This window comes from Syzygium oleosum, unplaced genomic scaffold (assembly GCF_021117445.2).
Source record: "Syzygium oleosum isolate NSW1041296 unplaced genomic scaffold, Sole_v2.1 Sole_v2.06, whole genome shotgun sequence".
NCBI lineage: Eukaryota > Viridiplantae > Streptophyta > Magnoliopsida > Myrtales > Myrtaceae > Syzygium > Syzygium oleosum.
Window position 1 is genome coordinate 248,798 of NW_026607490.1, and position 27,046 is coordinate 275,843.

Sequence of the window (27,046 nt, forward strand, 5' to 3'; positions counted from 1 at the left end):
GCTCTAAAAAAACTCTACGTGCATTGATCCCTCTAAATGGAAAGATGGGGTTTGGTAGGCAGGATCCGTGCCGAGCACCAAGTCAATCGACCTACCGCTTGCATGCTTCCCTCTCACTCAAAACTCCATATAGCACATCACAGGGACTATCAACAAATGGAAGTATGTGTCTACCTCCTATGAAAAGGAAAACCGCAGTGAGATGCTATCCTGTATTAGTAAGACTTGAGAATAGATCACTGATGCAGTACCATCCTTGGAATATGCTCACAGAGTAGAAGTAAAACAGGTTGACGGATAACTTGCGCTCCTCCTAGGCGATCCTGCAATCAAGCAAAGACGAGCACATCGAGAGAACTAACAAAGTACATAGTGAATTCAACGCTCAGCTGCATATTTGCTGCAATTCACATCTTTGCAGGGTATCGAAGTTTAATGAGACGTAAGGCACAGTTTCAAACTGGTTGAAATGAAATGGTCTCATTTACAACAAGGTGTAAGGAATGTACAAGAAAACAAGACGACCAGCTTATTTTTTTGCTGCTGATTCAGAGACGCCGAAACTCAAAGCAGTAATTCCTCCAGTCAGTATGAGTATAACTAATTCCCCAGGCCCAACGAATTCTGGGTTTTGTTAAAGAAGGGTCACTAAAATCACAGGTGAAACCTAAATGACAAGTAACAAAAATGTCTTCCCCGTTACTTAATGCACATACTGCGCAGTATATCAGTTAACAATATTGCTTTGCTCTGGCTTTCACCAACCTTCCATATCTTGAAATCGGGAGGAAAGTATTCCCGACGCCAACGGTTTAGCGATGCAAGTGAGAAAGGACCCTGGACTACGCCTAGGGGATCAACATAGTGCCATATCAAGCTTTCCAGGTTATAATCATGGCTCTGACCCTGGCAACTGCTAGGATCCTCATCTTCATCATCACCGGTCAAATCAATCACTACCTTAGGCGCTTGAACATTCTTACCCTTTGTTCCATGAAAGCCGTTCTCTAAAACCACGCGTCTTTCTTCCTTACTAGCATCTATTATTGGTCGCTGTTCACATTCTTCAATTTTCTGAATTACGAGAATTTTCTCATCCTCCGTTCCCTGAAACCCTTGCTTCTCCATCTTACCAGGTCCTTCTTCATTTCTCTGATTTTCTACCACTTGTTTTTCGTATCCAGAAACACGAACACCATTCTGGTATTCTGCAAATTATGACACAAATTACAGGGAATGGTCCTCACCATCTTAACATGCATAGATAGTAATGAAAATGACAAATTGACATAGCTGATGACTTTCAGAAAACTGATCCCTGCTCATCACGATGTTAACTGCAATCTGGAATTACTCTCATAAGCAAAGCAGCAGACGGGATAAGAGTATATTGGCTCACAACTGAGTATCTGTCATTCGTTTATTAAAACGGTAAGTTAACTTGTATCGGGCAATGTAAATGGCTTTATTCGAGGTGTAATTGAAACTCCCATTCTGTTCTCAGCCTTTGAACTCTCTCCGGTGCAGATAAAAATAGATCCGATAGGGGTAATATATTTGTATAAAATTAGTCATTAAAGGAAAGAAGACCCGAAACGTTTAATTCTCTAGGTTCCAACTCTTCGTTATTTTTATTGCGCTCTACCAAGAGTTTTGGCGAAACTCACCCCAAATTCTCCTATTAATTCCCAAATAGAGCAAGAATATTATTCATCCCTTTTTCAGGGATTCTCTTCGTTAAACAGGGTAGGAAAGGCATTCATGCAATAACCAGAAATTGCAGCAAGAAAAGCTCAACTGGGAAAGCTATTGATCAGGTCTGGTTGAGAAAAGCTCACCAGACTCGATCCAAGCAGAATGAATATTGCACCGGATGCAATGGAAAGGTACAAGATGGTGCTTTTATCATAAACTCCAACAACAAAGTCTTCCCACATCGACTTTATACCCCAATATCACCAAAGGTACATATTCAAGCTTTCCAATGGATCTACTTTTTCTCCTGTAACTTTAAGAAGATTAATTTCTTCTCTATGGTCTGTTCTCTTTAATTTAATCTTCACCACAAGATATTGAAGCAGGCAAAGACGAACCATAAAGCAAAATCCAACAAGTTGTTCTAAGGCTCACCAATTTGAATAGGCCTCTAACTAGAAGATATATATAACAACAAACATAAACATAGAAATTCTAGCAGGAAAAGTACAGACAAATAAAGATGGGTGGGTCAGCATAAGCCTTGATGGCTTTCCCGGGCAAAGTTAAAGGTTCCTGAACGGGAGCATGAAATTTAGTGATATTGTGGAGCTTAAGCCTTGAAGAGAAGGATGCTGATGTGGAAGAGGAAGAATAAAGGATGTTAAAATGAGAGCAGATGAATTTAATTGGCAGTGGGAAAGGGAAAGCGAGGTGAAAATGCAATGGCCCTCAGAGTCGAATATTTTAATGGACATCGATGACCCAACACAACAAACCAAATACTAAGAGATGAATTTTGTTTTGTTCACACCCGGGGAGAGAGTTGGTTTTTTTTTTGGGTCAGGTTTTAAATCCATGGTTCCCCCTGGATGCACCCATTTGATAAGTCCATGCAGAAGCCTGTCATTAAATAAAAAGTGCCCGTACATACCTTCCAAGTTGGTCCTCCAAGGTATCTTAGTCACTGGTACAATATTGCCCGTAGTAGCACATTTAGCCTCCTGTGAACTTTCCCTATGGAGGGATCTTGGCGATGTATTGATTACTTCTAAATCGTCTGGAATATCTGTAGAATCAATTTCTACTCCATCTGCAATCACCTCAGGAATCTCACGCAATAAACGTGCTTGTTCTTCAGGAGTCTGGAGCAGCTTCCTCCTCTCCAAGTATTCAAACAACGTACAAATTTAAATAAGTTAAGGAACCGATTAATGGCTTAATACCAAAAGAGGGGGCAAAAGAGAGGGAGTTAAGAATGCAACAATTTTCAGCCAGGGAAACTAAGATTCTAGATGCTGTCTGCTATGTCTGGTTATAAACGATAACGTTGGGCCATGATATGGTAAGCCAATGTTCAACAAAGTAATGGCAATTTAATTGAAACAAAGCTTTAACTATCACAAGCTTCCATCACGTAACAGCAAGTGTGAAACTGAGTGATTGATTGAATGATTGGAAGCGTCAAAAAGACTATTCCTGCATTCACATAAGCATATTCTCTGCCTGGGTCACTAACAGAGGCATAGCATGGTCAGGTCATGTGCACCTTCGAATAACAAGGCAAATATTCAATCTGAAAATAGCAGGTGACCAATACCCATCACCAAGTGTAGCCTCAAAATAACGAATTTCAGGTACATCCTCAATGTGATAATGTATGCATTGGATGACAAATAGCCTTACTTTACTTTCCAGGGGAAGAAAAGCATGAAATTTCAAAATAGGATGCTTTCAGGGAACCATTCCATACGATCAGGAATGACTAATTTTCTTTCCATATGTAGCGACAATTATTTCACCGGACTATCACCAGCAATAATGCCTCGTGTCATTAATAACTAGCAGTGTTCTGCGAACGCAGGTCTTTCTTACAGTAGGCTGAGACTCCAGGGATGCCTTGCCACTAAATAGTTTCCAATTAGATCCTGTTTTGCTATTATTTTTGGCAAGAAAGAAAAAACAACTCCAGGTCAATTCAGTTGTAACTAATTCCCAGTCCTTGTGTCATTACAAATCCATCAATCACGACACAGAACATTCCTTTATTGAGCAATCTTGGACCTCATAAACATATGTTATGTTTTATATGGCAATAAATGCAGGAAACAGTAAGTAATTGTACCCATACAATCCTAGAACTAGAGGAAAATGCAGTTAAAAAATACATAGGTATTATCCTTAAGAGTATACCAAAGCCAAAGCTCATTCACCACCAAGATCACAGAGAGGATGAAAGAACAACTCGGAAGGCAAATGATTGGAATAAACATTATCACATAATCCATATGTTAACATCTTAATTTGTTGGGTTAAATAATTCATATGACTTAACCAATTAAAACGACTAGTTCCTAGTATTGGAGCTTGTCATAAAACAATGCAGGTCTCAAGTTACTGGTCTCAACATAAATGATATATGGTGAGAACCCCCACAACAAGATAGCAGCATCAGGTACCGTGCTGCTCACTTTGAACTGATCTAAGTTAGCAATCCAACTGAATGATATTATTGAAGAATCCTCATCTTGTGCATTTTTTCAAATGCACATCAGTGTGGTGGCCAACACCTATTACTCAAGCAAAATTTCCAGCACAGGCAAAAGGATATTCTTTGCGCCAGCCCTTCTCATTGGCTTGTTCAATACGACTCTGCAGCAAAGCAAGTTCCCTTGGAAGCCACTTGAAAGGGAAAGGCATGAGAAAGAAGAAAGGTCAGTCGAAGATTAATCCAGACGCCAAGAGTATCAAAACAGATACGCAATGACATTGATGGGAAAAAAATTGTTCTTCAAGGCAAACATGAGAAAGCAGGCTTATGCAAAGCCAAACAATGCGACTTAATTACGGCCATATAGTGTGACAACCTAGCCTGACCCATACAAGGTATTGCCCACATTGGCCAAGCATATACTAAGCCCCATTGTTTTGTCAACCAAACGCACCTCATAAGGTTGGGTCCACCTTCAACATATATAGGTCAGCAACACTTCCCACTTTCGCAGGTGGGATTCAGTTCATTCTTATCCCCTTCACCAACCTAAAGGGCTTTAGAAGCAGCACTATACCTGAGCCTTCTTGTTTCGGGGCTCCAGTGATCACTCCCCTACCAGATTATAAAGAGTAGACTTGAGTCCACCACTCCCTTCTACTCGACTCCATTTGTTTGTATTCTCATACAACTGAGGCTACTATACTAAACTAAATTATATTGTCAAGTTTTCTTGGTATTCATCTCTTAATCCATGCTATTCATGCATCAACATATTGGATTTAACGCTACATACATCAAGAAATTCTTCCAACCCAGATTAAGCAATAATAGGTTTTCACCCTTTTCTCAAGGTACTATTAAAAATGTTGACCAGAACCAGAAACAAATCTGTGATGATTTATGGGGCTTCCTAGCATGGAAACTAGCTGTGCATACTTTTAAAGAAAAGTAGTAAAAGGATAAATGCTGCTAATATTACTGTGCAATGTCAACTGCTCAATTTAGAATTCAAACAAGGTAGATGAGATCTTACATGCTTTGTTATATCTTCATGTAAAATTCGAGCTCTCTCTTCGAATTCTACCTACCCAAAACCAAGTGCAAACGAGCCTCAGCAAAAACCATAAGTGAAATATTCAAAATTCAGGTTCCGCTTTGTCAAGTAGAATGGTTTAATTTTGAAAGAATTTATCTTCTAATAAATAACTGCATGCATTCCTTTTGGGAAAAAACAAATTCAAAGCAATTGACGAGCACTGACAATAGCAATAACTAAAAGAGCGCCACATAAGTGAGCCAGAAGCAATTGCAAGAGAACGCCATATAACTGGGTTAGTTCAACAAAAGCAGGCTGCAAAGAACCTTTCCTTTCAGTCTAAGTGAAAGGCCAGCATGATCAGCTACGGTGCATGGAAAGCTTGCTTAAGACAAAATCAGCTAGTCATAAAGAAGCTTATCTACAAGTTAAAAGATATATAGAATCCCCTATGGCAAGTGCAACACATCAAATTTCCACTATAGAGGAAAGATCAATGTGAATGCCTTTTTATTGAACTCCAATGGACCGTTAGTCGTACTCTATCGTCACACTAGACTAATTTCACGTTGAAAGTCAATAGAAATGACATCAAGTTTTCCAAAAAATGTATCAGCTTATCAAAAATTTCTACCTCATCAGTGTGGACTAGTCATAGTGGAGCAGGGTAAGATGGGAGTTCAAAGAATGATGCCTAGCAATAACAAGAAGAATGCAGGCATGAAAACAGGCTTAACCTTACTCAGTTTAGATAACTATGAAGACCTTTCAGATCTATAAAAAAAGTTATAGACAAAATCTCATTTTGACTCTTGTCATAGAAGATCAGAACTTCCTGCTGCTTACATTTCCAAGGGGATTTGAAAGTAGGCAAATGCTTCAGCTGTGAGTTTTTCTTTATTTCATCTTTTTTTTGGTGATTCTAGCAATAGAGCCCACACACATAAAAAGGTATGAACAATCAAAAGATATCCACGATACAGAACTCTAGAAGGTTCAAAGACAGATCACAACAAAATGGGTGCCATAAGAGCCAAGATAAATAAAATGACCGCGTGAAAGAAACGGCCAGCATGGAGGGAAAAGATGCAAAGAGCATCTTATACCCATGACCAGATTCTAATAAACTAACAGATGTTAAATCCACTGATCAACAGCTTCCAATCGCAAATTCAATCAGTCATACTCCTACTGCTCGCCTTCCAAAGTCCCACGAGATTCTTCAACATGCATCCCACAATTAATAATCTCTTCTAAGTGTTCAGATGTCCAATTAAGAAGGTGCTACACTTCCCTAAGAGCTGTAATTTGGAAAAAAGGCTGACACTGCCTCAGGTCTATAACGAAAAATAAAAATACACAAGCAACTACTGCAACACAAAACTAATTTTATGACACTGAAAAGAGCGTAGGAATATGATGTTCTGATAATTTACATAAGATTGACAGTTCATAACAAGAAAAACTTACTACAGTTGGCCTCTTGAGCAAACCATCTTTCACTCTCTGACGCAAATCTTCACATTCTTCCTGCAGAAATTTAGAAAGTAAAATTATGGGCACAGATCCACGGTTTGAAAAAATCTTCAGAAAGCTTCACATTCGAGCAACAAGAAGTCACTGAGAATCTTTCGAGAACCACAAAACAGGAATGTAGACAAACCCTTTCTTGATTCTGCTGTACTGTAATTGACACGGCAGCTATTCTGATTTCAAAATACCTCATACTCTCATCACTAGAATAGAACCACATCACGACTTAATTATTTCCATTTGCCGAGGACAAGAAGCTCCAGTCATCTAAATGCGATTGTGACAGTTCAAAATGCAAATGCTCAACCAGCTACAATCAAGAGACCTTTAAAGCCATTAGCCAGTATAGTTGGTTATGACCTTGGGCATGCCAAAGCTGGTGACAACTTCTAAGTAGGAAATGCACAGGTAAGTTATTCAAGTATCTCTGGAGATAATTGACAGTACGATCACTTTAATTAATCCCGCATAACTAATCGCCATGCAAGCATAGTTTCCCATTAATCAACATCTTAGCTAGAAAACCACATTTGGCCTGGATGACATAATGGGATTCAGGCAATTCCCCCATGCCTACTCTATTTTATACACCTATAAGTTAGTCATACAACTTTCTCTTTTCATGGCCCACCACTATACCAATTATACAACCTTAAAATTGGTTCTGAGCTGGAAACTTAGGAAGAGGTTTATCTTCTTTTACCATAGGAAGAATATCGTAATGTTAAATATTCTGCAAAAGTCTGTGAAGTAATGCTTGAGTTAAAAATCGCCAAAATTGATAACTTTTACTTAGTGGCCCTGCTCTAAGTTACCTACTACGGAAGCAGCTTGGGAAGCAAAAGCCCGTTGTGCATTCATCTTCTTAAGTAAAGTAACAAAAATCTCCAAAAAGAGAAGTTTGGTAGTTCTATTATATGATCAAAAGGAAAGGAGAATCAATCAATATCTTATTTAGCACTCCGATTTTCCCCAACAACTTTGGAAACTGGCTCTTTAATTACCAAAATTTAATCTAATTTATGCCTAGAATCTGCAATAAATTTGCTTCGAAGGGGGCCATCTATTGCAATCTGCTGAAAGCTTTTTCAAAAAGAGATGCACATTCCCTTATCTCCACCTTCAAGACAGTGTAAGCATTTAAAACCATCAAAGCCTCCTTAACTTTGACTGTATCAAGCCTACTCAAGTCAGGCAATGGTTTCAATCAGAAGAAAATACAGCTAGCATCTGCCAATTACCTCAGTGAAGTTCTCATCAGAAAGCACGGAAATGGGAATGTCTTTAAACAACCCAGCCACTTGAAGTAGGACTTGAGTGCTAGTATCTGCTGATCCTGTGGCCCCTTTCACACCTAAATAAGTAGGAAAATAAAAACGGCATCGGTTTTCAAATATTTAAGAGGAAGCTGCGGCAATACCCATAACCACGTCATCTCATTCCATTTCACACTAGATTCGAACAAGCATGATCTAATTGCCAGGCAACTGCATTGAGGAAGCTATTACCTCAGGCTGCCACTTCATAGAGGAAATGTTGTTGAAGGATAGAAGATACGATGAGCAATATATTTCTAGACAGCATAAATAACTTTAGGTGTGTTTGTTTCATGGGAAATTTCACGATAAAGCAAATTGCTTTTCACGTAAATCATTTTCAAGGAAAATGATTAGCTTTCATCTATTTGGCGGAATGTTGAAAAACAAATAAACTCTATCTTAAGATAGAAGGTGAAGAAGCGACTTAGAATTTATGGCAAGAGACTTGTTATGATTGGAAGAATGATTTTTTCTATTTTGAGCCAAGAATTCATTTTCCTAATTCTAAGTGTGGGTGTTTTCTTTGACCGTAAGTGTCTTTCCATTGAATAACCATTTTCAACGAATTAAACACATGAAAGTCCGAAAAAACTAATTCGCAGAAAGCTCTTTCAGTGAAACAAACACGCCCTTTATTTTCCTTTGTCGAGTCATAATTACTTTGCATAAGAGAAACCATAAGAAGTAATGTGCAACGATAAGGATAGTCCATTTGTTGTGTACATAGCATGTAGGCTATTTCGCCTCAACTTATAGTAAAACGAAGTGAACAAACAATCCACAGGCAGAAATTTTGAAAGATCTTTCACAGAACACGTCCTTCCCAACAATATGAAAGGTCTCAAAGTGACTTAACAAAAGAAAGGGCCAGAGCTTGAGAAAAAAATGTAGAAAGAACCCATGCAGCTTCCACCATTGCCAAAAGCTAATAACTACAGCAAATCACCTGTCACTTGCAGAAGTTGATGAGAATTCTTCTGAAGGTAGTCGTTGGGATCTGACTTTACCCTCACAAAGCTTCCAACCACTTTGCCTTCAAAGCTAGCAGAGTCTTTGCAAAGAAGCTGAATTAAGCTCCTTTTCAAGTAGATGAGTTTGATGTTATCGGGAACTAAAGCAGCAAAACAACTTTCTGAATTTTCGACCACTTTTCTCTTCTTCGGTGTTTTTCTCTGAGGAAGTGAAGGCTTAGCTGTTAAGTTCTCATCCCCGGAACTGACAAGAAAATCCTCGTCCGACTGCTCTAGGTTCTCTGCATAATGTGCTTCAAGCAGATTATAGATTTGAAGTCTGCTAATAGTTTTCCTTCCAAAAAGAGAGCGAAGCCTTTCGTCACAAACAACTCTCTTCTTCTTTTGCGGATGGACAAGCTTATTTTCATTAATATAGGTGGTTATAAGATCTGCTACATCATTTTGAGGGATCTGTTGGCTGGTATCTTTACCAATAGATTTAAGAAACTCGATGAGCTGTCTCGATCCCCAACCGACAAACTCCTTCTTCCTGTGTTGGTACTTCCTCTTCTGTGGCACAGGAGCATTAATTGGTCCATCACACTCTTCCACCCACGTGAGAGGCTCTGTTTCTACTCTGCTGTCCATCCTCAAGGTATGATTGAATTCAAACAGTCACATTTCTACACTCGCCGTTATCCTCTCCAAAGAAGAATTTTGTGCACACTCGATAGCAAACCAACGTTCTATCAATCCCTGCAAAAGGGTTGAGCTTGTGAAACAATGCAACACAGGGGTGAACAACACAAACCACGCAACATATAGGATAATCGAGAAACCTGAAACCTCAAGCCCCCTATCTGTCTACAGAAAACAATGACGAAACAGATAAAACTTGTCATGTGCCCTCAAAAAGGACCAAGCAGTGAAAAAAAAAATGATGGAGAATGGCCAAGCGTAAAAGAAAAAAAAGAACCAACTTTTATGCCCTGGGATGCTTGTCGATTCACATGCTACGATATAGCCGTACATGAAGAAACGCCGTCTGGCAGTATCGGAAAACAGCTACAGATTTCTCATTTCCAACATCTCAAGAACACGAATTCATCAGGGGGCCACCTCGAAGGACATGGGGAGAAAAGATGCAGTTGCCGGACGAGAATCGAAATGGGCAGGAACAAAAGAAAGGAGAGAAAAGAGGAAAATATCGCAGGAATGCCTAAAAGGGAAAAGAGAGAGAGAGAGAGAGAGAGAGAGAGAGAGAGAGAGAGGGACAAAAGAACGGCATGCAGCGGCAGCGGCAGCGGCGGCAACAGCAACCACATCATCAGTATCGTCCCGTTGATCGACAATTAGGGAAACCAATTCATCACCCACATCCGCCACGCGGGAGCAGATTGCATTATCCCAAAAAGGGCACTCCCCAGCTGTCCCCAGCACACAACTACAATTCGGGACGGTAACGAAAGCAGCACGCAAAGAGCCGAAAAGAACTGCGGCACCCACGAAAGCATCACCTGAGAGGCTCCGACGACGACGAGGGGAAGGCAGGCGCCAATCCCGGCTCTCGCCCGGCCACCGTCCCCGAGGAAGAACGGAGGAGGAGGAGGAGGAGGAGGCGCGCGAGGAGAGAGAAACGCGCCCTCTCTCTCTCGCTCGCTCTGCCTCTGTCGGAGTGGCGTGGGTGCGCACGAGGGCGGGGGAGTGCTCCTGGTACCGCGTCGTGTTTGTCGAAATGACGAGCGCTGTTTTTGCTCGAACGTACACCAGCAACGGCGACGTCACACCGGAAAGCGAGGACGACGCCGTCGTTTCTTGCTCTCTCTCTCTCTCTCTTTCTTTCTTTCTAGTATTTTATTCTCTCTCTCTCTCCCTCTCTGTTTTTTTCCTTCTTTTCCCTTTTAATTTCGCGAAGCCAAAAAAAGGGAGAAGGAAACAGTGATTGGGTCATTGATGATTCCTGAACCCTTTTCGGAGAATCACACGTACTAACCGTTTGTTTGACTGTCCAAACGATTCCAACTACTATCTCAGCAATGTCCATATTTTCCTTAAATTTATATTTTATATTCTCAAATTTAAACGGATCTAACCCCACTGATTATGGCCCGACTAGCTCGATCGAAATGAATCAGTGAGAGGGGATAGAATGAACGGGAATAAGCAACGAGATATCGGGGATAATCCACATTTGGTACTACGTTAGTTTAGCCTTAATGAGACGATCATTTGTTTAGTTGTTGTCATGCCACGAGGGTTTTTTCATTTATATCGTTTTTGTTCCTTCTTTTGTTTCTTTATTTCACATCTTATCTTACACTAAGTAGACTTGTCAAAATGGGTTCACATGTCCATCATCTCAATGAATCTCTTTTTACTCTTTCTCGCCCTTACTCATTCCGTGCTTTCACCTCAATTTGAGTATTAGTTTTCTAGATTTGATTTAATACGGAAGTGTTTCAACAATATGAATCTCGTCAGGTATAAGTCATTAGATTTGCATCGTATACAGATTTGTAGAATCAGGGATCAGTTCCATCGACTCGACCCAAGCCTAACCCGATCATTGACGAGTCAAACACCAAGTCATCAAGTATCGCCAAGAATGGAATGGATACATCATTCATATCTCAAACATGCTTACTCCTTGTAACTAAATGAGGGTGAAATGGAAATAAATTAATCCAAAATGATGAGGTAAGCTATTCGAACCAATGTTCAAGAATCTCATCCAAATTAGTTCCAGGAATTATCTTCAGAATTAATCTTGGATTTTCTTACCATCATTGGTGATTATAAATGGAAATGAAAATGCATAGCAAGATTTGAAACCCATAGAAACGTAAATGCAAGTGCCAGTTTAGACTGATCTTTGCTAACTCCCCAACAATAGAAGCCCAAGCCCAAGCTGAAGCCCATTCAAGTGAGGGTCAAGAAGATCAAGCCCGTCCAATTACCAAATCCTTTTGCATTCGATTCACTCAACGGTTGAGATTGGTTCTCTTTAAACCAGAAGGACAATATCCCATTTAGATCAAGGAACGGATGTACAAACTATGAAACTATGCTACAACCACAAAATAAAAAGTCAAGAAGATCATCATCAACATTCATATCCCAAACCAAACCAGTATCGATCTATCTGTCTATGCTAAAAATAATCGTTCGTATGTATTCTTTGAACTTATATCTCGTCACATATGTTACACAACTTGCGTTGCACCCCTAGATACCTTGGGGTGCGTGGTCTCGTCCGAAAGCATCTCATGTTGGGTCGAATCGTACTTCTCCCCGTCCCCCCACAGTGCATAGGCCTCCTCCCCGTGCACCGCGTCGTCCCCGATCAGCAACTGCTCCTCCGGCATCCGCAGTGGCACCACCCAACTTATCGCCACACACAGGACCGACGTGACCACCGCGTTCCACCCGATGATGAAGGCCCCGCCCACCATCTGCTTCAGGATCTGGACCCCGCCGGAGCCGCCATAGACTCCCCCCCTCGAATTGGTGACCGGGAGGAAGAGGGAGCAGAGCTCCGGCTCGGCGAAGAGGCCCGTGAGGATGCAGCCAAGGTAGCCGGCCACGGCGTGGGTGTGGAAGACTCCGAGGGTGTCATCGATCTTCTGGAGCAAAGTCCACCTCTTGTGCACGATCATCATGGTGAACCACGGGACGCTTCCGGACATGATCCCCATGATTATGGCCGCCCATCCTTGGACGAGACCTACACAGATGTGATGTCGACAGCATGGAATACAACGTTGTCACCCATCGCACGCGGAAGAGTGGACAAGTCAAAATTGTCCATTTCACTTCTCTCGAAACCCTAAACTTCTGGATGACAACATTCAATTATGGGTACCATTTCAAGGTGGAGCTTATCTCGTGAACATCATCATCACTGCCCCCCGCAAAAATTGACTCGTTAAGAGTCACAGAGTCAAGAATGATAATAGATATCTCCACTCCAATCTCATAGAAACTTCGGTGACTATGAACATGGGAATATATATATATAGTTCCCTATTGAAATTGATGTGAATGTAATTAAGGATTGTCCATTGGCTAATTGAGTTCGCCATACCTGCGGCGGGAGTGATGCAAACGAGGCCTGTGATCATGCCCTGGACGGCCCCGATGACGGAGGGCTTCTTGAAGAAGATGACGTCGAGCCACGTCCACACCAGGAGGCTCGTCGCCGCGCATATGTTGGTGTTGAGCACGGCCACCGACGAGTCTATGTTTGCCGTGTACGGGTCTCCCCCGTTGAACCCCGCCCACCCCATCCACAGCAGTCCCGCCCCCGCCAGCATCAGCAGCACATTGTTCGGAGGGAATCTCTCCCTATCCTTTGTTAATCTCGGTCCCACCTACATATACAATATCATTAACATTTTGCATAGAAATTAGTGCACAAAGAACATGATTGTATTTTCACAAACATTATTCCATTAATCGCGTAGAAATTCAACGAACCAGCTAAGCATTCCTTGGATTGATGCACCGAATTACGACTGTCAAAAATGAACTCATTGATTATTGCCAAGTAAGTCAAGAAGATGATTCTGAATATGTATATGTGCACGTTCAAACATAAGCCAGCTAGTCAAAATGAGCAAATAAGCAAGAGCAATATCAAAGCTCTCTATGGAACAGCTTATTTTCTTCAAGATACCAAATCCCTGTTGGAATCTTGATGAAATAACATGTTAATTTTCCAAAAATTATGGCTTCTTCCAGAATAAACTCTGAAAGCTTGTTTTAGTCCTGCATTATCTCTTGGACTAGTACCTCGATGTTCTAGTAGAGTTAATAAATATATCTTGCACAGAATCACAATATACCATTTCAAGAAAATGTACATATGTATAAATAAATCCATAGTAGATTTTGACCAAAAAATTTCCATAGCAAACAAGATCGTCTGCAATTTCCGACTTTCCACACCAATACATTTGAGTCTTGACTTTCCATAATTGCGGCTCCACTAAAGTCTATCGAGCCAAATTCGGTCCCATTTAGTTGAGCATTCTCAAGGGGCTTTTGGCCTCGAAAGCCCCTTAAGAAAATGTTAAGGCATTTGGCAAACATTCCTAATGCTGGCTTTCGGCCGAAAGCCAGCATTAGGAATGCTCAAAGCGCAAAGTTGATATGGACCAATTTTAGGCTTTCAGCACTTGCCAAACGCTGAAACTAATTTTTTTCTTCCCAAACTACCATTTCTTATTTTTTAATATTCCGATTTTGCCCTTTATTGTTACTGTTCAATCACTTGGGTGATACGACCTCAGGCGGCTGTTGCCTGGGGTTGCTCAACTCAGTTGCTCAACTTAGGCGTCGTCTCGCCGGCGCCGGATCTGGCTTGCTATACCAAAGCCCTTTACAAAAAAAAAATGCCAAACACTACTTGGGTCAAAGTAGTTTCATAAAGAATTTTTTACTGAACATCATTTGCATTTTTCCAAGGGTCAAGGGTCAAGGGTCAAGGGGCTTTAACCGCCGGCGCCAGATCTAGCTCACCGGTCCCAAAGCCCTTTACAAAAAAAAAATAGCCAAATACTACTTGGGTCAAAGTAGCTTCACAAATTTTTTTTTTACCAAACGTCATTTGCATTTCTTCAAGGGGCAAGGAGTTTTAACCTAAAGGTATTTGCATTTCCCCGATCAAACCGGCCCAATTCATCTATCACACACTGTGGATGAAGAAGAAAAGAAAAGGCCCAATCTGTGGTGATAATAAGAAAAAAAAATTGGCTCAATCTTTAGGGATTTAATAAGTCTGTGGATGTACCCAGTAAGCGGTGGTCAGGCCGGCGGTGCCGGAGGAGAGGTGGATGACGTAGCCGCCGGAGTAGTCCATGACGCCCCAATGGAACAAGAAGCCGCCGCCCCACAGGCTGAACGCGCCCACCGTGTAGGAGAAGGTCAGCCAGAGCGGCACGAACATCATCCATGCCCTAAAGTTCATCCTCCCGAGCACCGACCCCGCGAGGAGGATCACGGTGATGGCGGCGAACACGCATTGGAACCACACCATCGACGCCATCGGGTAGAAGGGTCTCGCGGTGTCCGTCTCGACCGTAGTATGGTTCTTGTAGAAGTGCTTGGTCTCGGGCAAGACGGCCTGCTTGATCAGGAAGCTCTGGCCGAGGGCGGGGCCGGCTTTGCCCCAGAAGGGAAGGAGCTTGTCGCCGAAGGACATCTTGTAGGCCCAGATGACCCAGCAGAGGACGACGGCGGCGAAGGCGTAGAGGGCCATGAAGGCGGAGTTGACCGCCCACTTCTTCTTGACGATGCTGCCGTAGAGGATCACGAGGCCCGGCACGCTCTGGAGGCCGACGAGCGTGGCCGCCACCATCTGCCATGCGTTGTCGCCCTTGTTCAGCCAGTCGGGCACCGCGGCCGACGTGAAGGCCTGGTAGGCGACCGGCACAGGGTTCGGCGGAGGAGCGGCTGCCATCATTTTCAATCTTGATCTGTAGATCTTATGTGATGATCAACTGGGTGTCACTGCAGAACCCTCTCTCTCTCCCTAGCTAATATATGAGCGTGAGAGGAGGGGTGGGGGTTTGATATAAATAAAGAGGGGAGGGGATGATGAGGCGTGTGTGGAGCGGGGAGATACACAGAATTCATTGAGAAAACAATTAAGGAAAGATGACGGTCGTGCTCCTGCGTTGCATGCTGGTCATGTTCTTCGTCATAAATCCCCCCCAAAAATAAAATCAAAAATCAAAAAATGAATTCCTATGTGCATATCTTACGCTACGTCGAAGGTCCTCGCATACTGGGAGAAATGCATAGGAGTTAGGACCACCCCCCATTAATGCTGTACAGTAATGTACCGGGAAACAGCAAGACTTAATCATTGACGGTGGCAATATTTTATTTGGACCGTACGATGAGCGGGGAGCCCCATTCCACATGACTCCTTCCTCGATGCGTGTGAGACTTGTAACCTAATCAAGGTATCGTGAGTCGTATTTTATCACATTTAACAAGTACATACTATGATGAAGGAATGCGAACAAATAAAGCTATAATGGGCGTTCTGTAAATCGATTTATGACGTCAAGAGGAGGGACAAGAAACGTGGCATGCTCAGGTGGACGTCGGGCGAGACAAAGGCAATGAAAGAAAACATTGAAGGCGCCACCGTATACGGCTATCTTCCGGGCGATGGAGAGCGACCCCTCTTTAATCACTTTCACATGATATGCAAACGATGGACCAGCTTTTAGAATTACATATCTTACATTATATATATGTGTGTGTAAATAATGCAAATGTATGAATGGACAAGAGTAGTTGACTCGAATTAGTAATCCAAACATAATATAGAGAGAAGTCAACCGACAGAATAGTCGTTATCGTCATCTTTGAAAACCAAAGGAGTTTTGCTGGCATTCACAAGCACAGAGGATTGTGTGGTTGTAATTACATTAAAGGAGCATCTTTTTTCTTTTCTTCTCTTCTCTTTTCCTTTTCTCTTCTTTTCTTCTTTTTCTTTTCCTCTTTCCCTTCATCGGCCTCGGGCAAGGGCCAAAAGGAAATAAATAAATAAATAAATATTTCAAAAAAAATTTAAAAGATTGTCCACGTCGGTGTCGGTTGTCCAACGTCGGCGATGCCACATAGTGATTTCCGGCCAAAATTTTCCAGATGGATTCAATTGACAAACCTTGAAAAGGTTTAAAACTCAATTGATATAATTAAAATATTTAGTATTTAATTGGCAAAAATATAGTAAGTTTACGACTTTTTCGACAATTTCCCCCATTTTAAAATGGTTCACCGTTGGTCCATGAACCTATTCCGGTGATGAAATTTACTGACTTGATATTAACACTATTAAAAGATTTGCCGAGTTGAGATTTTTTTTTTATAATAACGTTGACTTCTATGCTAATTTCGGATTTTTATTTTAACAATATTGACTTTCTTTGCTGAGTTGGAATTTTTCAATACTATAAACTCTCTCTCTTTCTCTCTCTTGTGAGAAATTTGGAGTCCCAAGTCTATAATGCAATGATATCTTTCTCACCATCGTCTGCCATTATTAATCAGTAAAAAGTGACTTAGCACTCCAACCGTCAAATTTAATTAAAAGGGGGATCTATATAAAAATGTATAAGGACAATTTTAGACCCCAAAAGAAAAAAAGAGTAAAAAACGACTGTTTTCATTTTCGGACAAAAATGAAAGAGACCACCGATTCCATTTTTGCCGCTGAGAAATTGGCGGTTTGATTTTCATGGCTTCCCTTTCTTGTCTCTTTGCGCCGTTTGCAAGGGCTTCTTTCTTAGAATATTCCCTATTCTACGTTTGACCGCGACGCCGCTTGTTCTTTTCCCCGCTTTTCCATCATCTTGGAATTGCGTTTGTTGTCTTGCGTACGAGTGGTTTATCATGAAGTGACAGAGCTGACGAACCCTTGTGTTAATGGGCGGTGATGCATCACAGCTCGAAAAGATAAATAGGCCTGCAGCGTAAAATCTTGCAATCGAGCCGCAGTACGTCCAGTAGCCCAAAAGGGTACCAAGCAGAAGATGTATCTGTTCTCTCGAACGTCACTGGCAATTAAAAAGGACAGAAACACACCAGAGAAAACGACCAAAAGCATCTCCTACTTGGTAGAATTTGCAGAGTCATTGACAAAAGAACCTGCATTGCAGTGTTTTTCAGGTACCTATACAAGGAACTGAATAATAATTGCAGAAGCTGCATCTCACTAGAAAAAAGAATTGCGGACATGAATGTACATGTATCGTTCGATATCAAATAAATTAAATTACATGGGTTAGCTCGCCTCAAAAATCAAAGCCATGTACACCGTATTCCCGGTTACATAAGTCGCGACACGGAGCCAAAATTTTGAGAAGCACAAGAATGAGTATGGAATGAACCTTAGAACTATGGGAAGTGGATCTCCTAACATCATCACGATCGCGCGCACAGATTGGCTACATCGGTGAGATTTGGCAACATCTTTTGAAAATGTCACCTGCAAGCGCACACAACTTATTTGAAATAGTCCGGACGCAAAATTGTAACAAAGCCAGGAAATGATCCATCTTCATCCTTCTGTCTCCGCACTTCCCCATTACTCGGGATGTACCACGACACTTTTGGTGATAGTGGTGTATATAAATCTGCACAACATTTCCCTTCAATATTTATTTAAAGGTTTAATAATTCAGATGAGTTCTAAGTGTGTAATTAGACATACAACTTCAGGCAGAAGAGTGAAAGATCTTTTTAGTATTAAAACAATTGATCAACAAATCACAGTTTCTCATTCCTTGGACTATTAAGTGGGCCAAACATACATGGCGTTCCATCATAAATCCATGCCCACATCTCAGGCTAGTCTATTATGCCGTGAAGGGCATCACATGCCCTTACAATTTATAAATGCTGGATCACCAATACCGAACCTCAGTCAATGAACTTTTCATGAGATTCGATGTTGATCATTATACAATGGTCATAATTTCCTGGGGCACGATGGCTTCCTGGCATAACAGCCTAACGCCCATTTCTCACCCCTGGTATTGAACGTACTGCTATATAAACACCTTTCTTGAAACAAATATACTTTTCTCTTACTCATAATTTTTTTGGAAAAAATATACGTGGGACCTCAGTGCCCATCTGACCCAGAAAATTATAGTTCTCTTCATTTCACAATATCTCACTGGGTACTGGCCTCCCATACCATTGTGCAGAAAATATTATAGACCTGCGGTGAATATGCCCACTGATTTGCCACAACTAAGACTTAGTCAGTGTCACTAACCACACTACATGGATGCTCTTATGCTATTTAACTCCTTATTTCAAATCTTCACTCAGATCCAAATACTCAAGATCTTTCCTTAACCCTCTTACTCTGCAGGATCCATCCCCATCATAGACGCATATCTTCGTAACCAAAAGCATCCAAGGCTGCCATTACATCTGTCAAAGCCACTTTACACAAGCTTCTCTTATCTTTACCCTCAATTTGGGTCACCCAAACTTCTCCTCGAACATACTCATTTCTAATTGTGTTTGTAATCCGCTATTCAACAAGTCACTCATCCAATTAGCAAACATACTTTCCATGGACATCTATGCAAACCATCTAGTAAAGGCATACTCATTTCTGAGGAAATAATAATGCATTGTGGATGGTTGGTGGGTAAACTTCTCTACCACATACATCCGTTTCGATATTGTACACCTAAAGGATTTTTTCTTTGCATATCAATACACTTGATATAATTACCTGTAATTGGAGGAGGATCTGGTTCTCTTGTACTATGCAACACGGCAGTTCCAGATAGCACAGTGATGAATCCGCAAAGTTCTGATGCTATGCTACTCACACTTTGACCAGAATAATCCTGCAAAAGCATACACCTTAATAGGACATCAAATCTCTCAGTGCGTGCATGCACGTGTGTGCGTGGGTATGTGCGGGTGAGACTAAGCATGAGATAGTCGTTATTGAGATACCTGGAACATAATCGCACTAATTAATATTGTAAAACATGTAAACAAGGCATAATAGATAGGCGAAACAACAGCAGTGTTGAATATATCCAATGCCTGCAACCATTTGAAAGGTATTAGATAAAACAACCACGAAAAATTAAATTCAACATCTTGGGGGCTTAACTCCTAACCGAAATGATGATTAACCATAAGGTGACTCTAATAAACTTAACACCCTGGAATAGATACTGAACTAAATGCTTCACCCAGTGTCCCCCGGTTCGTTCCCCCAATCAATCCAAAAAAGTCCAGCGGCAAATTGCAGCGGAAGGCCATTGCATAAATAAGGGACGGAAAAAAAAAAAAGAAGAAAAAAACTCTGGCATGTAGTTGCCACTTTATATGATGGTCCTCGTAACCATGTAAGTTGTAACTACTTGACTCAAATCACGAGGGACCCGCTCTCAAAAGTACTCGGCGCTCTCAAAAGTACTCGAGTGATGCGCTTTGTGAGCTGGTGGGTCTCTACTTAAGTATCTTCCAGCATCCTCTTTCACATCCCATATGAGACGCGGGTTTCACAGATTCACTACGCCACAACCCTTGTCTTTGTTGCATCTGCATCATACTTAAAACTCAAGGGCTATTGGAGGCCGTAGTCCCATAGTGCTAGCTGTCACCATCCCACTGCACCAGGATGCGCTATGCATGCTATGAGCGTTCCATATGGTGAATGTCCACATTGTAAATGTTGAGTTTTTGGTGCGCAAAAGCTTAGTTATTCGACCAAAAAATAAAACAAGCTTAGTTGGTCCTCAACTTGGGAAAGCTCAAACAAGAACCATGCCACTCCATCCAAATAGCAGAAGCAGTTGACTAGAGCGGATTTGCTTCCCATCAGTTAGATTCTGGTTGATAAACTCCAGGCAAGTTTTCCCAATTAACCTGGTCCAGTTGGCAGATCCTTGATAGGAATATATCAGAGATATGTGGAACTGTCTTCTCCTTCCATGTCCTTTTCTGGCTTCGTAATTACCCCTTAGTAAGTACGAATTCACAACTAGAAGAAAAATGGATTATTCTGTGGACTAGTGTGGTTGCTGGAAGAGAGGTAATGATAAGAGCTCATTTCTCTCACAGATAAGTGCTTGCTAAGAAATTACTCAAGGCTGATCGAAAACTGGGAGAAAATTGCTAAAAGAAAGAAAAATAAAGATATGACAATGGAAGAAAACAGGGAATGGTAGTGACAGGTACAATCAAGTTGAATCTTGCCAAAATCAATAGGACAAAGAATGGCATCTAAAAGGGTGCAATCACTCTATGTTATGAAGAAAGCACTATAATCCTCCATGTCATTTGGTTTCCCCCAATTTCTCGCCAAAGCTTCCAATCATTCGATATTTCATGACATCCGTTCCCCAGTACTTTATGCAGGAAAGAAGTCTCTGCCTTCTTCTAGTTTCATATTTTGATCAACTATACAACTCCCCACAGTGGTAAAAGAAGAGGCACTCATGTAATGCGTGCTTATCCATTTCTCTTCGACTTCAGCAAAATTGTGCGAGTCATGCATACACTGTTGATGTGTAACACAAAGGAAGCTCATATAAAGTGCGTGTAATAATGGATCTCAAGGCACAAAGAGACTATCCTGAAACTCTTCAGGGAAAGAGGAAAGTGAGTGATGTACTTATTATAGGTATTTTTGCCAATGTAGAATAAGTTACTTACCATGTTTAGATAATTTAACTGGGTGATGATACAGGTAACTGCAACCACTGCAAAAATCCACGTCTGGAAATATACAATCTGGTTTGTTCCCTCCAATGTGAGCTTGATCGCAATGCAGATTGCCTTTATACTTGCAACCTGCCAAGCACCACAACTCGTAATCGAAAATGTTCTTACACGTCACTATGGTAAGAGGCTGGGAGCATCAATAGGAGGCTAGGTGGAGATAGAAGAAAGATTTCTCACCGTCAAGGACCCGATAATCGAGCAAATTCCAATGTAAACCACTATATTTGTTTGGCCATAGCGAGGAGCACATGCAATAAAAGATCAGCGTCAATGCCACTGCTACTACTGACGCTGTATACAAAAGAAATGCTGCAAGAAGTAGAGCGCCGCCACCAATGAGGAAGAACAAAAAGAATTGCGAAAACTGAGGAGATTAAGGTTTTGCATTACAGGAAAAGCTTTCTTTTCTGGCGGCACAACCAACCTGGTTGAATTGCTAATTCCCATATTTCCTCGACAGAATTAATTGAACGCTCGTCGGGAGCATGAAGAACTATTATTGTGGAGCCCACAATGCACAAAAGGCACCCCAACATCCCCACATCCTCTGAAGTTTCTCGTTCAACATGAAATGCGCCAGGATAGCACTGTCAAAGTCACAACTATCCCAGAGTTCATAACCTTTACATCGGAGGATTCGACTCGAGTACAGCACGGCGCATCTCGATAAACAGGACAATCCAGCAGCAAGCCAATTAAGAAGCGGCCTACCTGACAATGATACTCAATGCACCCAGCGGCGTCACAAGCACACGGCAGGGGCGTAAACGTAAGCCACAAAATTCGATATTTCGCCCACAATCACTGCCAAGATCCGAAAAGAATCTCGAGATCAGAACGCCAATATAGCAAGATCTACCTACATTCCACATGAAGAAACGCACGTTTGCATCTAGAAAGCAAAAATCAAGCACGACTAGATACACAGGGCCACGAGGGGGGGGTCAAAAGCAGCTGGAGTCTACCCTGTCAGCAAGAAGAGGAGCCGACTTACTCGTAACCATGCCCAACCACCATAGCGGCTCCAACAATATTTGGTGTGGGTGCGCACGAGCGTGGGGGAGTGCTCCTGGTACCGCGTCGTGTTTGTCGAAATGACGAGTGTTGTTTTTGCTCGAACGTACACCAACAACGGCGACGTCACACCGGAAAGCGAGGACGACGCCGTCGTTTCTTGCTCTCTCTCTCTTTCTTTCTTTCTTTCTAGTATTTTATTCTCTCTCTCTCTCTCACTCTCTGTTTTTTTTTCTTCGTTTCCCTTTTAATTTCGCGAAGGCAAAAAAAGGGAGAAGGAAACAGTGATTGGGTCATTGATGATTCCTGAACCCTTTTCGGAGAATCACACGTACTAACCGTTTGTTTGACTGTCCAAACGATTCCAACTACTATCTCAGCAATGTCCATTTTTTCCTTGAATTTATATTTTATATTCTCAAATTTAAACGATCTAAATGAATTGATTATGGTTCGATTTGCTCGATCGAAATGGATAAGCAACGAGTTATCGGGAGTGATCTACATTTGGTACTATGTTAGTTTAGCCGTCATGAGACGATCATTTGTTTAGCTGTTGTCATGCCATAAGTGTTCCTTCGTTTATATCGCTTTTGGTCCTTCATTTGTTTCTTTATTTCATTTCTTATCTTACACCAATTAGATTTGTCAAAATGGGATCACAGACCCATCATATCTATGAATATCTTTTTATTCTGTCTCGCCCTTACTTGATCCCGCACTCGCTCATTCCGTGCTTTCACCTCAATTTGGATATTAGTTTTTCTAGATTTGATTAATATGGAAGTGCTTCAATAATATGAGTTTCGTCGGATATGAGTCACTAGATTTATATTGCATGCAGATTTGTCGGGATTAGGGACCAGCTCCATTGACTCGACCCAAACCTGATCCGATCCACCGACGAGTCAAACACCAAGTCATCAAGTATCACCAAGAATGGAATGGATACCTCATTCATATCTCAATGTGCTTACTCCTTGTAACTAAATGAGGGTGAAATGGAAATAAATTAATCCAAAATGATGAGGTAAGCTATTTGAACCAATGTTCAAGAATCTCATCCAAATTCGTTCCAGGAATTAACTTCAGAATTAATCTTGGATTTTCTTACCATCATTGGCTATTATAAATGGAAATGAAAATGCATAGCAAGATTTCAAACCCATAGAAAACGTAAATGCAAGTGCCAGTTTAGACTGATCTTTGCTAACTCCCCAACTATAGAAGCCCAAGCCCATTCAAGTGAGGGTCTAGACGATCAAGCCCGTCCAATTACCAAATCTTTTTGCATTCGACTCACTCAACGGTTGAGATTGGTTCTCTTTAAACCAGAAAGACAATATCCCATTTAGATGAAGGAACGCATGTAGGAACCATGAAACTATGCTAAAACCACAAAATAAAAAGCCAAGAAGATCATCATCAACATTCATATCCCAAACCAAACCAGTATCGATCTATCTATCTATGCTAAAAATAATCGTTCTTATGCATTCTTTGAATCCGTCTCTGGCCATATATGTTACACTACTTGTGTCGCACCGCTAGATGCCTTGGGGTGCGTGGTTTCATCTGAAAGCATACCATGCTGGGTTGAATCGTACTTCTCCCCATCCCCCCACAGCGCATAGGCCTCCTCCCCGTGCACCGCGTCGTCCCCAATCAGCAACTGCTCCTCCGGCATCCGCAGCGGCACCACCCAGCTTATCGCCACACACACGACTGACGTGACCACCGCGTTCCACCCGATGATGAAGGCCCCGCCCACCATCTGCTTCAGGATCTGGACCCCGCCGGAGCCGCCGTAGACTCCCCCCCTCGAGTTGGTGACCGGGAGGAAGAGGGAGCAGAGCTCCGGCTCAGCGAAGAGGCCCGTGAGGATGCCGCCGAGGTAGCCGGCTACAGCGTGGGTGTGGAAGACTCCGAGGGTGTCGTCGATCTTCTGGAGCAAAGTCCACCTCTTGTGCACGATCATCATGGTGAACCACGGGACGCTTCCGGACATGATCCCCATGATTATGGCCGCCCATCCTTGGACGAGACCTACACAGACGTGATGTCGACAGCATGGAATACAACCTTGTTACCCATCGTGCGTGGAAGAGTCAACAAGTCAAAAATGTCCATTTCACTTCGCTCGAAAACCTAAACTTCTGGATGACAACATTCAATGCTGTGTACCATTTCAAGGTGGAGCCTATCTCGTGAACATCATCATCACTCCCCCCACAAAAGTTGACTCGTAAAGGGTCACGGAGTCAAGAATGATAATATATCTCTCCACTATTATCTTAGAGAGACTTCGGTGACTATGAACATTCGAATATACATAGGTCCATATTGAGATTGATGTGAATGTAAGGAATGTCCCATGGCTAATGGAGTTCGCTGTACCTGCGGCGGGAGTGATGCAAACGAGGCCCGTGATCATGCCCTGGACGGCCCCGATGACGGAGGGCTTCTTGAAGAAGATGACGTCGAGCCACGTCCACACCAGGAGGCTCGTCGCCGCGCATATGTTGGTGTTGAGCACGGCCACTGACGAGTCTATGTTTGCCGTGTACGGGTCTCCCCCGTTGAACCCCGCCCACCCCATCCACAGCAGTCCTGCCCCCGCCAACATCAGCAGCACATTGTTCGGAGGGAATCTCTCCCTATCCTTTGTTAATCTCGGTCCCACCTACATATACAATAACATTAATATTTTGCGGATAAATCAGTGCATAAAGAACATGATTGTATTTCCACATATATTATTCTATTAATCGCGTAGAAATTCGACGAACCGGCTAAAGCATTCCTTGGATTGATGCACCGAATTACGACCGTCAAAAATGAACTTATTGATTATTGCCAAGTAAGTCAAGAAGATGATTCTGAATATGTATATGTGCACGTTCAAACATAGGCCAGCTAGTCAAAATGAGCAAATAAGCAAGAGCAATATCAAAGCTCTCTATGGAACAGCTTATTTTCTTCAAGATACCAAATCCCTGTTGGAATCTTGATGAAATAACATGTTAATTTTCCAAAAATTATGGCTTCTTCCAGAATAAACTCTGAAAGCTTGTTTTAGTCCTGCATTATCTCTTGGACTAGTACCTCGATGTTCTAGTAGAATTAATAAATATATCTTGCACAGAATCACAATATACCATTTCAAGAAAATGTACATATATATAAATAAATCCATAGCAGATTTTGACCAAAAAAGATCGTCTGCAATTTCCGACTTTCCACACCAATACATTTGAGTCTTGACTTTCCATAATTGCGGCTCCACTAAAGTCTATCGAGCCAAATTCATCTCTCTCTCACACTGTGGATGAAGAAGGAAAAGAAAAGGCTCAATCCTTGGTGATAATAAGAAAAAAAAAATTGGCACAATATTTAGGGATTTAATAAGTCTGTGGACGTACCCAGTAAGCGGTGGTCAGGCCGGCGATGCCGGAGGAGAGGTGGATGACGTAGCCGCCGGAGTAGTCCATGACGCCCCAATGGAACAAGAAGCCGCCGCCCCACAGGCTGAACGCGCCCACCGTGTAGGAGAAGGTCAACCAGAGCGGCACGAACATCATCCATGCCCTAAAGTTCATCCGCCCGAGCACCGACCCCGCGAGGAGGATCAGCGTGATGGCGGCGAACACGCATTGGAACCACACCATCGACGCCATCGGGTAGAAGGGTCTCGCGGTGTCCGTCTCGACCGTAGTATGGTTCTTGTAGAAGTGCTTGGTCTCAGGCAAGACGGCCTGCTTGATCAGGAAGCTCTGGCCGAGGGCGGGGCCGGCCTTGCCCCAGAAGGGGAGGAGCTTGTCGCCGAAGGACATCTTGTAGGCCCAGATGACCCAGCAGAGGACGACGGCGGCAAAGGCGTAGAGGGCCATGAAGGCGGAGTTGACCGCCCACTTCTTCTTGACGATGCTGCCGTAGAGGATGACGAGGCCCGGCACGCTCTGGAGGCCGACGAGCGTGGCCGACACCATCTGCCATGCGTTGTCGCCCTTGTTCAGCCAGTCGGGCACCGCAGCCGACGTGAAGGCCTGGTAGGCAACCGGCACGGGGTTCGGCGGAGGAGCGGCTGCCGCCATTTTCAATCTTGATCGGTAGATCTTATGTGATGATTAACTGGGTGTCACTGCAGATCCCTCTCTCTCTCTCTCTCTCTCTCTCTCTCTCTCTCTCTCTCTCTCTCCCTCTCCCTAGCTAATATATGAGCGCGAGAGGGGGGTGGGGATTGGTATAAAGAAGAGGGGAGGGGAGGGGAGGGGACGATGAGTGTGTGGAGCGGTGAGATACACAGAATTCATTGAGAAAACAAGTAAGGAAAGACAGGGAGAGGAAGATTCGTTTCGGATACAGTGCACCTTTGATCTTCCAATATCATCATCATGCTTACTGACTTACCATTTAATCAAACTATATCAAGAAAATAAGCGGGTGAATGACCACGTGGGAATGGGCTGAAGAGGGCGAGAGAGAGAGAGAGAGAGAGGCGCAAAAAGGAACACAGCTGCAGATCCTGCGGAGACGAGGCAAGTCCGGTTGGCTTACATACACCGAACAGGATCATAGACAGCTGTGGGATTCAGAATCTCTCTCTTATCTTTTGGAAATCTCGGGAGAGCGTTGAATATTCTCCTGCCCTCGTAGATTTCGTGGGACGGACGTGCTCCTGCGTTGCATGCTGGCCATGTTCTTCGTCATAAATCCCCCC

At 42.5% G+C, this 27,046-nt stretch overlaps 3 protein-coding genes and 1 pseudogene across 3 annotated transcripts; all 4 read right to left on the reverse strand.

Annotated features, from left to right (window-relative positions):
• Window positions 1-431: 431 nt before the first annotated feature.
• Window positions 432-10,852, reverse strand: LOC115689691 (uncharacterized protein At5g08430). The gene is made up of 8 exons (XM_030615831.2): window positions 10,548-10,852; window positions 9,024-9,786; window positions 8,000-8,112; window positions 6,696-6,755; window positions 5,223-5,273; window positions 4,307-4,377; window positions 2,630-2,877; window positions 432-1,208 (listed from the first exon to the last, which is right to left on the reverse strand). Exons 2-8 carry the CDS (start codon window positions 9,676-9,678, stop codon window positions 700-702), a joined length of 1,707 nt encoding a protein of 568 aa, XP_030471691.2. The 5' UTR covers window positions 9,679-9,786; window positions 10,548-10,852; the 3' UTR covers window positions 432-699.
• A 1,131-nt stretch (window positions 10,853-11,983) lies between these two features.
• Window positions 11,984-15,609, reverse strand: LOC115668635 (ammonium transporter 3 member 1-like). Its single transcript, XM_056312101.1, has 3 exons — window positions 14,822-15,609; window positions 13,115-13,400; window positions 11,984-12,754 (listed from the first exon to the last, which is right to left on the reverse strand). The coding sequence occupies exons 1-3, from the start codon at window positions 15,491-15,493 to the stop codon at window positions 12,234-12,236; spliced, it is 1,479 nt and encodes a 492-aa protein (XP_056168076.1). The 5' UTR covers window positions 15,494-15,609; the 3' UTR covers window positions 11,984-12,233.
• Window positions 15,610-17,732: 2,123 nt separating this feature from the next.
• Window positions 17,733-22,558, reverse strand: LOC115667819 (probable magnesium transporter NIPA6; annotated as a pseudogene).
• A 1,171-nt stretch (window positions 22,559-23,729) lies between these two features.
• LOC115668633 (ammonium transporter 3 member 1-like) lies at window positions 23,730-27,016 on the reverse strand. The gene is made up of 3 exons (XM_056312704.1): window positions 25,749-27,016; window positions 24,724-25,009; window positions 23,730-24,372 (listed from the first exon to the last, which is right to left on the reverse strand). The coding sequence occupies exons 1-3, from the start codon at window positions 26,418-26,420 to the stop codon at window positions 23,852-23,854; spliced, it is 1,479 nt and encodes a 492-aa protein (XP_056168679.1). The 5' UTR covers window positions 26,421-27,016; the 3' UTR covers window positions 23,730-23,851.
• Between the last annotated feature and the right edge of the window lie 30 nt (window positions 27,017-27,046).